This window comes from Orussus abietinus, unplaced genomic scaffold (genome assembly GCF_000612105.2).
Source record: "Orussus abietinus isolate OABI.00-Male unplaced genomic scaffold, Oabi_2.0 scaffold156, whole genome shotgun sequence".
In the NCBI taxonomy this organism is placed as follows: domain Eukaryota; kingdom Metazoa; phylum Arthropoda; class Insecta; order Hymenoptera; family Orussidae; genus Orussus; species Orussus abietinus.
The window spans coordinates 86,787-99,093 of record NW_019394309.1 but is presented as its reverse complement, the minus strand read 5'-3'; the positions used below and the strand labels follow the sequence as shown (position 1 = coordinate 99,093).

At 49.0% G+C, this 12,307-nt stretch overlaps 1 protein-coding gene across 1 annotated transcript in view; it reads left to right on the top strand.

Annotated features, from left to right (window-relative positions):
• Positions 1-12,307, top strand: part of LOC105695242 (pikachurin-like) — a 67,499-nt gene that overhangs the window by 46,645 nt on the left and 8,547 nt on the right. The window contains exons 5-7 of the mRNA XM_012416613.1: positions 1,752-1,953; positions 2,627-2,771; positions 11,708-11,894. Of these exons, the coding sequence (XP_012272036.1) occupies positions 1,752-1,953; positions 2,627-2,771; positions 11,708-11,894 (534 nt within the window). The remainder of the gene's footprint in view (positions 1-1,751; positions 1,954-2,626; positions 2,772-11,707; positions 11,895-12,307) is intronic.

Sequence of the window (12,307 nt, the reverse complement as noted above, 5' to 3'; positions counted from 1 at the left end):
CCCTCCGATAAATTATTCATCCCTAATCATCGAGATAGGACGCTCGGCGCCCGAAGAGAAGAGATGTTTTTCTAAAATCCGGAGAATTTTTCCACCGCATCTCGGACCTAACCTCACCCGGCCCAATGATAAAGATCAGTAATGCCGTCCTTTGCTAAAAGTGTACATATTTTTTTTTCCTTTCCGCGCGACTCCACACTTGATCAGGAATTTTTATAAGCTGCCTGTAAAATTGTGAATGATTTTAAAACACGTAGTATCGTAGTAAAATGTCCAATGAACGTTCCGTAAATTTATCGTGGATTCTTTTCAACGGAGAGAGAGTGAATTAATATTCAACGAGTACAAATGCGAGATTTGTCTGGACCAACTGTCGGTCTCTCCACCGATCGACTATTCGCTTTGACACGGGACCTTTGGAGCGACCTTTCCAATTCCCTCCTGAGTATCGATTGCCGAATCAATCGCGATTCGGTCCCTCGAGCGTGAAAGAGACGCCCTTCCACGAGGACCACTTCTTTGGGCGCCTCGCATTTCCGCTCATTGAACTCTCCGGCAATTTCCACGGGGAAATTCGCCATCGTGGCGGCTGCAGCGCGTATAATTAAATATATTCATAATGGCACTTCGGTGTCAGCTATTTTTATTTCCCACTTAAGGTCTCCCGCTATTTATCACTCGGTCTCTGCGTTCCCATTTTCGCTCAATTTTTCACCCTCGCCGCCACCCGCTTCCTATTTCCGCCCCCACCTGTCTTCCGGTTTACTTCCTTGAGGTTGCTTTTCCCTCCTTTCTTCGTTTCTCGCGTTTCGCCCCCTTTCTCTACCTATTCGTCTCTCGGTTCCTCTCGTCTCTCGTGATTGATACGACGCCGGGCGTCGCGATGGCAAGGCGTCTCCCATAAGTCTCGCGTGCCGTTGGAATCCTCGATTTCTCTCCTCTCCTTTTGCCTCGTCTTGCTCGTCTTCCTCGTCTTCTTCGTCTTCCTCGGCTTTACGGCGACGGCAGGCAATATTTTCTCGTTTTACGCCCCGCGGATCCGAACTCTTCCGGCGAAAAGCTTCCTCTCGAAGCGCACGACACTTTCCCTCGAGAATCTAATTAAGCTCGTGCTAAGTCCCTGGAACGAGTCGGCAAGGGGTGCCGCAAATAACCAACACCCCACCAGGGCGCCAACACGCAAGTCGTTAACGCCGATGACTGTGAAAATGATTTCTCTGCGTCCGGAAACTCGCGGCCGTTCGGCTGGAATTAATCCCGAGGGACTCGCTCGATTAAGAGTGTCGCGTTCCCCGTCGAGAGCGCAGCCCGGGACTCCTTGGCCGCCACATTTAATATTTATTAATAATTTTTCTTGTCGAGGCGGAAGTGCCATTACCAGAGTCCCGGTTCACGGAATCGAGATGGCTGGTTTTGTCGAGATTGATTACTTTACTATTTTTTAATAATTCCCTTGCAAAGGTGGAGGTACGATCGCCCCGTTTCACGGGATCGAGATTGCTGGCCAGCTCAACTTTGAAATCTGCAATTTTAATATTTCTTATTCATTTTCCTTGCATGGGTGAAGATGTGATCGCCCTGATCTACGTAATCCGTATGACTGGCCTTCCCGATTTTGAGAGCTGCCATTTTAATACTTTTTAATCATTTGTCATTTATAAACGGAGATGCGATTGCTCCGATTTACGAGATTTGGATGGCTGGCGTCAAGATCGACTTTTTTAATCGTTTTTGATTAATTCTTCTTGCAGAGGCGGAGGTGCGATCGCCCCGATTTACGGGATCGGGATGGCTGGCTTTTCCAGCTTTAAGGGCTGCCTACAAGCACGTCCAGCTGGAGCTGGAATTTCGTCCAGAAGACTGGGACGGCATCCTGCTCCTGGCGAGCGAACGCGACGACCTGCAAGGCGACTTCGTCGCCCTGATCCTGTACCGCGGCTTCGTCGAGTTCAGGTAAAAAGGCAAAAAAAAATTGCCAAGTTTAAAAAGAATAATTATGAACTATTCTCAATTATTCTTAACTATTTCTTCACGAAAAGCCTTTGGTTCAGCCGTGCTCGTTTTGCGCCCAAGAACACCAAAACGCAAGGATAAATACAATCAGTAATTCCTTGTAATGAGCGTTTCACTTTTCGTTTCCCCTCTAATTCCTTAGCCCCCGGGCTTCACAAGAACTCTCGCTTAAAAAAGAATCTCATTGCATCGCCTGCATTTTTTCTTCCCCTTTTCAATGTAGGAACTTTTAACGAAGAGTCGTTATTATCGAGCACAATCCCGTAAACTCTTTGAGACGCAGCGTAGAGCCGTTTCAGGGGGCGCCTTAAGCCGGCGATTTTTATCGCCCGAGTCGTTTCATTAAAAAAAAAAAAAATAGGGGGTCCTTAAAAGGATGAATATCGTTTGACGGCCGGCAGGATCCTCGAAAACTATTCTTTCCCCGGTTTCTTTATTTTTAAATTTCAAATTGGTACCCGCGAGCTCGTTACCGACCATCCGGGGAGGGGCCGTGATCGAAGTCAAGTCGCAGGGCGCGAATCGTCTTGATTTTTATTTCTTCCCCAGGGAACAATCGAGCTCCTCGGGTCTTTGTTAGAGGCTAACGACACTTTTCGTTTGTTACCGGCAGGTTCGACTGCGGCAGCGGGGTAGGCATTGTCAGGAGCTCGGAAACCGTAAAGCTCAACGAGTGGAACACACTGAGTGTCTACAGGCACAGGTGGGACGCCTGGATCCAGCTCAACCAGGAGAAACGGGTGCAAGGACGATCCAAGGTAAGCCCCGGCTTTGTTAACCAGCCACGGAGAGGAGTAATTAAAGAAGCACGGAGAAAACCGAGCTTTATTCCCTCCTTTCGTCACTCCGGACAGGGGGAGTCGTTTTAAAGCCACGGCCGGGCGTTTTGGGGCGGAAACGGGTGACGGCGCTTAAATGCACTTTTGTGTCACCGAGGAAGACTGGCCGGAAATGCCGGATTATTAACGAGGAACCTACTCAAAATGCGACTTGGTTTAATCGCGGGGGCAATCGATGGCGTAATTTTACTCGGCCACCCCGGCGTAAAGGACGATACGTGCCAAAGGAAAGGTCAATTTAATTATAACGCCGCGGCTCTCTGCCTCGAAATAGAAAGCGAGGTGAGAAAGGGGGCAGGGGCGATATTTTTTAAATGGGGGAAAGATCCTTGGATGGGGTGTAAGAGTAAACGGGGGCTCTTCGAAGTTCGGGGCAGGAGAAATATTTTCCTGAAGTTTGCACTCCTCCTACGTGGACGCGGAAGGTGGAGCTGGAATTTTGGAGTGAGAGAGAATGCTCTGCAGAAAAGGGGGTATACAGGGCACCTCTTGTAGATGCTTGAAATTAAGAGAAAACACTTCTTTTTTTTTTCTATTTCTTCGTCATGTTTTTAGGGGAAATTTACGGGACGACGATGTGTCAGGAATTTGCCAGAAATTTGGGGGAACGGGGGACGGAAGTATCCGGGGATGACCGATTTTCTTGGGCAGTCGTCCCGGCGCACCAATCACGCGACGGCTCTACCGGAAATAGCGAATGACATGCAAGGGCGGTCGCGTGTCGCCGGGCCGTATTCCCGCGGCCATTCCGTCGGAGCGGTGAGCTTGGCCAAGTTGAATTACCCGGATTAAGCCGGGTAATCGCGTGCCTCGGAGATTTCCTTTTCTGCGTTTCCATCGACCTGGCCTTTGCTTTTCCCGACCGAGCGATACGGCCGCCGCGCGCGCGCCCGTAATTGGGGCCGCCATCTTGGAGAACCGTATCGAGCGCCTCGCGTCGCCGAAGACTTCGTTAGAAGAATAAAAAAAATTTCACCCCCGTATCCGCTCTCCAATCCAAAATCAAATTCTCTGCCCAGGTGGATCCACCAAACCCGCCTGGCATCCATTTGAAAAAGAATTTCTCGAAAAATTATAAAAAAAAAACCACCCTCCCATCTCTTCCCCAAATCTCCCTCCACTCAAACCCATCTTTGTCGCTCATTGGAACCGTCAAACTCTCCTGATATCCATTTGAAAAAGAATTCTCGGAACCGGAAGTGAACGAGGTTCAGCTTTGACCTGCCCCCGGGAGGGGGGCTTACGTTCGTTAGGGGGCGAAATGAAAACCGCGAAGTTTATCCTCATCTTTGGAACTTTGTTCGCAGCAGGTGCGGCGGGGAGGGAAATTACTTTTCCGCAGAAACACCGGAAGTGGAGGAGGCGGTCCGGTCGATAAGGGTGTTTACCACTTCGCCTTCCTTCGCCCCCTCATCGCGTAAATAATATCGACGCTCTTGGGGGGTCATCGCGATAAATTTCGGCGATATCTCGCGAAAACGCGCGGAGGGGGGTAATCTCGCGGGGGGGTCGCGTAATTGCGAGTCTCGCCGGGAGGACTCGCTCTCCTTCGTGTAAATAGCGCAAGTATTTCGACTAATTTACCGAGTGACTTTATGGCCTCCTCCCCTCTTCCCTCTGCCTCTGCATAGGATAAAGACCCTTTGCGCCGGAAGTTACGCCCGTCTCGTCTCTGCTAAACCGGAAATAAAGAGCGCACTCCGGGCTTCGGAGTACCGGGGTGCACTTCGCGCTTTGATAAGAGTGATAGCGCACATCTTTCGCGGATATTGCCGTGACTGCGCGAGATGCGTTCTCCATCTGGAGGAGAAGGTTCATTCGATTGAAACGACTGCAGAATCTCATTGGGCCCTGTTTGCACCGATAAAAAAGAAAGTGCCGCGATAAATTCACGAGGCAGACAATTCAATTTGATAAGCTAATTTAAGAAATTCTGATTTTATCTCGGAAAAGCTTCCAACAGAGACATGCTCGTGCTGTTTCAAACACTGAATAAATTGTTACTCGAATGATCATATGGTCTATGCAATTTTAATACACCGTCATGTATTTATATCGTGCGAAACTTGCAAGCAGATCTACATAAGTTTCACCATATAGTCTCTGTTAATTTTGGAAAATGAACATAGGAGATCATGGGTGATGCGCGTTCTCCAAGATGGCGGCGCAGATGAGGGGCGATTAATCCTCCCTGGCGGTGGGTCGATGGCACTCAGGTGGGCTCCCCGGGGATTCGCGAGTCGATCGTTTGTCTCTGCACGTCGAAGGCCAAATTGATCGACGACGGCGGCCATTTGCCGGGTGATCATCCCGACTTTGCCTCGGGAGATTGCAACGCGAGCCGCGCGTCTCCTCTTTCATCTCGATGAGACGCGATGGACGAGCGGAGCGTTGTGTTACGCCGAGCAATGGAGACCGGAAGTGCAGCCGCGGGTCCGCGACGGCACGTTTACTCATTCCCCTTTCCCCGAGCAATGCAGTGCGTACGTAGGCTGCAACTTGTACGTAGATGAAGGCGCACTTCAGTCATACCAGGTGCATAGAGCGAAGTACTCGCGTACACGCGTCCCATTGTGAGCCCCCCGAGTCCTTTGTCCGGAGGCTTGAAGACTCTATGGCCGACATTTGCTGGTTTTCTTTGCCGTGTGCTTTTCAGAGCCGAGCACTTCGCCGTGAAATACCGGGAAGTATCCCCTCGACCCGCCCCCGCTATCCAAATGTTGCCCCCGGGTAGTTCCATATATATTCCTTTTTTTTTTTTTCAATTTTCCCACGTCGGGTGTTACAAAAGTCTCATCTATACGTCAAAAAGTCGAAATATTTATGAAACTTTTCTCCAAACTGGGTGCACCGAATAATTTGGAACTTTAACACGTGGAGGTCCTAACGAGGGTCTTGAATTTCTTCTGATTTATGTTGAATGACTCCTTCATATCACCTTAAGATACGGCGCGAAGGGACACTTTTGGACCATTCGAGCCCAACAATTCATGAATCGGGCCTCGTCGAAAAAGGTGACGCAGTTTGCGGATGTTTCGTTATCAATTTCCGGATAGAAATTTGTCACGGTTCCCCCAAAGGGGCGTTCTCTCCCCATCGGGCATAATTGCGGCTTCCGCTATTGCCCATCCTGGTGGGATTTAATTGGGAATCCTGCACGAAAAGTGCTCCCAGAATCGAAGGGTTTCACGGTTTAATGCGTTTACAGGGACGCCGAATGCACAGGGGTTATTTATCCGCTCGCTTGCGGAATTATTATTTCATCTGCGTCAAAGGGTGGCGTCGATTACTCTCGGCCCTTTTATTTTTATTTTCATACGTGCCGCAGCTATAGGTAAATATTTCAGGGGAGCATTCTGGTAACGCGGGAATTTTATGGGATTACTTTTTTGAGCCTATCGATTTTTTCAAAATGGCGCCCAAGCACCCTCTGCGCCGGGTAAACAAAGCCGCCGATGGTATATGCCGTAATTGAAACCGTATAATGAATACCTTGCGGCTCTACTTCCGCTACACAGGATTCCGCTGAATGATCGCGATGACTGCATTAATTGCATGTTTTCGACGTGGGCTTGTTTAATTGGAGCGTAATCTAAGCACCCCGCGGCGCGATTCAGGAGGACGCCGCATTTGCATCCCGAATTTCCCTGAAATTCCGGTAGGAAGAAAAGAAATGCAAAAAAGCCCGCAAATGCGGCGGTTACATTCGCCGGTTATCCCCGGATCGCGAGTTGCAAATGAAAATTAACTCGGCTTTATCGGGCGAACTTTCCGCCCTCGACAAAGAGTTCGCCAAGTCCCACCCTTGTTCGCAACGTTTGCTTAACCGGACGGCAGCAACACGCTCGCGATTTGCATGCAAAGTGTCCCTTTTCCTTTTTTCCGGGTCGAACCAGGTTTCGCCCTCTAAGCCCGGTCTCTGTCGGGGCGAAAACACAGCCGACAAGTCCAAGTTGAAAACACCGAATTAATTGTGTTAACAATAAGTAGGGGGAAAGGGGACCGCAGAGGATGGAAGGGGAGGGGAGGGAAAATGTTGCGCATAATTTTCCCTGAATGTTCCGCCTGAGCGGAACTACCGGGAAATTGCACAAACGATTTATCGCCCTTTAAAGGGCACTTTGGTTGCACCTCTTGCCTAAGGAGATACACCGTGCATCCCTTTGGACGGCATTATTTTCCCGGAAGATGAAAGACCTGGGTAAATCGTCGGGAAAAAATCGGGATACATTAAGGGGATGTGAAAGTCGCATCTAAGGGAACAATCGTTTATGAAACTTTTCTCCGTATTGAATCTACCGAATAGTTTCAAATTGTACAACAGGAATATGGAGGCTACAAGAATGGTCCCGACAATTTAACTTTTATACAAAATTAAAAATATTTCTGTTAACGAGTTTAATAAAAAATTCAAATTTCATGGCTGGCCGGACCTTCCTTGTAGACTACACATTCATGGTGTAACGGTTGAAACGATTCGATGCACTCTGTTCGGAGGAACGTTTTATGGAAAGAAATTTTTGACGCCACTTTCACATCACCTTAAGGGAATTAATAAAAAAAGATGGATTCGTTGATTTGTCGCGACTTTCTCTTAGGGGAAATGATTTTTTTTCCTGGTTCAGGTGTTTCGGGAAAATGCTCGACCATCCCTCTGGGACGAAACTCGCCCCTCGGAAACGATCGCAGGGGTTTTCGACAAACGAGAGTTACATAAACGTAATTTTCGCGGAACGCGTTGCGTGATCGTCCCCCTCACGTCCCGTTACGAAACACGCAATTGGATTTCGCTGTCCTCTCCGAGTCTTCTTTTTGTCCCCCTTTATCTCCCTCTCACCGTTTCCGCCCTCTTTTTTTCCGGTCCCCGCAACCTCGCTTTACACGAACGAGCGGAAAATTCACTTTCACCCCTCGCCTGACGAATCCTGACGAATCCTGACGACTCGGTAATGCCCTCGAGATCGCTTAACCCGCGCATGACTCGGTGAAATTGCGCGAAATAAATTCCCAAGGGAGTGATTTTCTCTCTTTCCCAATAAGACACCGAAACGAAATTATTTTTCATCGAGTCGATTATCGATTTCCATTGTTTCTCGGGATTACGAGGAAAGCTTTGAAGCCCCTAAGTCGTTTACATCCGTGTCGCAATTTATTCGGTCGTTTACCCAGGATCAAAAGGAGTCCTCGTGCCATTGTCCTGAAACCACTCTTGGTCCTGCAAAGGCATTGCACTTGTTTCCTTAGGCCGTGCTAATTGGCTCGAAAATCGGCCCGAATGGCGGAAAGGACCCTCGTTGAAAGGCCTCCTCAGGACCAGAGAACTTTCCAATTAAACTTTCCACCTGGACAGAGGACGATGACGCACTTGCATTTTCCTCGAGTCTTAGCGACAGGGAAATTCTCATCAGAATAAAAAATTCACTTTTCGGAGATTTTTCTCAGATTCTATATTTATTTATCGGGGCTATTCATTTTTCCAGAACGCGGCAGGAAATCTCTGAGCCGGATTCAAAATCCAACTTTCTGAAATTTTCATCAGATTGTATATTCATTTATCGGAGTTATCCATTTTTCCAGACGAGTCCTGGAAACTCTTCCTCCGCCCTGCACTTTATTTCCCTTAAGTGGCTGCGTTAATTGCATTTAATACGCGTCCGGAGGTCGCTGCTTCGAGAACAGCTTCCGATGAAAGCTCCCTTTGGACCTGGACCAATTAAGCTTCCGGCGCGTCCTACGAGGAGGTTGCAATTAGTGATGACGAATTTCATCCTCGATGGCCCTGATGCACTCTTGCACTCTTGCAGCGGATGCAGCGACCGATCAATTCCAGATCGAGGGTCACTCTGCGCGTCCTCTCCTGGAAACGGACCCGTCAGGATAAAGTTAAGGCACCGAAGGTACTTTTCCCCGGGATGGAAAATTTCTTCGGACTTGGAAACTTTCTCTGGGTGGTCCAGAAAATTCCTCCTCCGTCTTTTTCCTTTTTGGGGGCGAAACGGGAGATGCGCGTCGAGAGGAATTCCAGCCTCCGATGGCGCGGTGCATCTCATCCTGACGTGACTAACGAGGCCCGTCGTGTCTCGGCTAATGCCATTCCCTGATAATGGTCCTCCAGGACCTCCGAGGAGACTGTGCAGTAAGGAATGGGAAATAAGGAAGGACACCGAGAACCGGCGAGATAGGGAAGCGGAAGCAACGCGCGAGTTCCCTTCGTTCTCTTCCGCGACCCCAATATGGCACCGAGGGAGAACTGTCGTTACGACTCGTCGTTACGTTTAGCGAGTGCACGTCGGGGTGAGATTTCCTCACGGAAGAGGCTGTCGTTCCTCGTTATTGGCGACGCCATTGTCGTTGGCCGGGATGTCCGGCCTTGGAGGAATTTTAATCCATTTATCCCCCGGGAAGACTTCGGAAATCCTTTTAAGGGCGCCTCGTACCTACAGCTTTAAGGGATGTACGGTTAGGACTGAATTCCGTCTACTTAAGGAAAATGGGCTTAATGAGGTTTTCGAACCCGGTGATAAGGGTCGATGTACTTCCTTCGGCATCTCCCTCGGTGCAACAGGACAAGTTTGGCTTTCAGGGATATTCTGGTTGGACCAAACAGCATATTTTGTCTGAAACTTGATTTTTGAACGCATTCAAAATCATCCACAATAAAGACAATTAATAATAACGTATGGTTAGGAGTAAATTTTTTTTTCCTGACCAATGAAAATGGGCTTAATGAGGTTTTTGGACTCGGTGATAAGGGCGATATGCACTTCCTCCTGCATCCTCTTTGGTGCAACGCTGAAAGTTGGGCTTTAAGGGGTGTCCTGTTTATCCTGAAAATCACACTCGACCTGAATCTCCGCTTTTGAATGGATTCGTAATCATACTCGATAAAAACAATGAATAATTATGCACGGCTACAAGGGAGTTATCTCTAATCTAGTACGGAAAATGGAGTCGAGGAGGTTCCTTGGCGCTGTGACGAGGACTGCGCCCTTCCTTGGGCATTTCTCTCGATGCACCAGGTCCATGCAGGGGGTGCCAGTTTGGGGAGGGTCTCTTAGGGCGTCCTGCGAATTGGCCGCCGATCGGCCGGCAATAAATCGCGGATCGGGGCCGGCAATTTGGCGGATATAATCGCGGCTCGGGTTGCGATGTAATTCCCGGGACTTAGGTGCTTAAGCCACGCGTGTTGCATCGGCGTTAACGAGGCCTCGGGGCCCGCCGTCCTTTCGACGGCCCGACGAGACCGTAAACCGTTTGCCGTAAGCCACTTAGGATGTTGCTTAATTATATTGCCTGTTAGGAAGGCGCCGTCTAAACCGAACTTTCCGAACTTCGGGGACGAATTAGATCGGCGGCCGAACCCCCTCCGGATAGTTAGAGCGCGGTCTTCGGAATTAAAATGCCACCCCTGCGTCTCACCCCCGGGCCAGTTCTTAACAGAACTCCTAACAGGTGCTCTACATTCTGTTTTTCACGTATATAACTCCCCCTGGCAAGTAAAATGTTCATAAGAAAATATGGAGAAAATCTTGACAATGAAATGTTGCGAAAGAAAAATGAATAATTAATGCCGCGTTAATGAAAAGTATACAGAAAAAGAGAGAAAACAGGGTGGGGTATGTACTTTTGGGTGCAGCCCGTGGTTATTTGTGAAGAACTCGAAATTTCGGGTAAATTGAACATTCCCTCGAAATTCCTCTTTCTCCCTTTCAACTTTTTCTACCTTTTTCGGAGTTTTGCCTGAATGGAGACGGATGAGTCCCGGGCGGGGGTCGCGACCTGGGTGTTTCTCGACTTTTGCGAGGCCGCGTTAACTTCGAGACCGGCGAAAATCCCCCGGGGTAACGTAACTGCATGCACGGTTGCGCATAAATCGCTTGGTCCGGGTGGAGGGTGCAGGATCTGCAGGGGGAGTTCGTCCCCTCGCGCCTCGCGGTGATCTTGGGTTCAGCGCACAGGGGGCGCCTCCTGGTGTGTGCACGAGGATGCACCGGGTGCTCCTGTATGCACGATGCGTCCGCATATTTGCTCGAAACGCCTCCACGCGAGCCGGCCGGATAATTCACTTGCGATGTAAATTATCGTCAACACCGGGTGCACAGCTATACCGCGTTTTAATGGAGCGCCGGAAGCTGAGGGGATCAGCGAATCATTAATAAATTTCTAGCCCGGAAATTGGACGCGAGGACTCCGACGTCGACGACCGCGACAGGAGATATCCGGGTCAATCGAGAAAATTGCGGAATTCCGGGAGAGTCTTACCCCGAGGGGAATTTTCCATCCCAGGTGCGCCTCTGGCCGGGGAATTGCGCGGAATTTCGGCCCGATTAATGGTAATCAAGTCGTCGAAGTCAATTATCGATCCCTCCCCTTCCTTGTCGGGCAAGGAGCCCATCTCCGCTCGCGTTTGCTCTCCCATTAGGCTCTATTTGCCCGCCTTGTCCGCCTCGACGTCTCCGAGCTCCCTCCACGTGGAAACACGCTTTCTGTCGGCCACGTATGAGCAGCGAAGTTTGCCGTTTCTCGGACCGTCCTTCTCTCTCTCCGACACGGACGTTTTAATTAACCAGCGATCCGATCCTCGAGGGTAGTTTTCACAAAATTTTCAGATCGTGTCTCTGGTATTTCTTCTTCTTTTTTTTTTCCATTCTCTTGAGGTATATGAATAGGTCATATATAATGTAAAAAATATTTACAAGACTTTTCTCCAAACTGGGTGGACCGAATATTCAGCGGAATATTTCTACTTTGAATTTTTTTCGTATTTTTGGGAAATTCTCGTCGACGCAGCCCAAGAGGCGGATTTTCGGAGGGGGGGGGCCTTTCGAGCGCTGACATTTTTCATCCGATTTCAGGGTCTCTTCTCGAGGATCACGTTCAGGGAGCCACTCTTTGTGGGGGGTCCTGGGAACACCAGCGGCCTGGAGAGACTCCCGGTGAAGAGCGGATTCAGAGGCTGCGTCCGGCATCTCGAGGCGAACGAGCACACCTATCGCTTCCCTCTCGCTCCTCAGGGAGATGCAGCGAACGGCTTTGATGTCGGTGAGTGCAAAAGAAAAAATAAAAAAATAAAAATAAAAGAGAAACATTCCTTTTAATTAAAATTTCTTTTAATTAAGAGAAAAATTTCCCAGTGTCCGGAAGCTCTTAAAATCTGAAGAAAATCAGTCTCTGCGGGGCGGGATGTACTTCAATTACCCCTGACATGATAAGTTTCTATTACCTGAGAAATAAATATTTATCAGATTCAAGTGCCGATATTGTTTTTTGCATATGCGCCTTCCAATGCATTTGGCGCGAGACTCTACCGAGTTCCTTGATTTTCGAGGATTTTCCAGGATTGTCTTGTAATACGTATCCGGCCTTAAGGATTTACCTGTTGAAATTTTCGTAGTATACTTAGGTCCTCGGTTACGGAATATGGGATTGTGTGGTCGGGTTGGGAAGGATCTGTG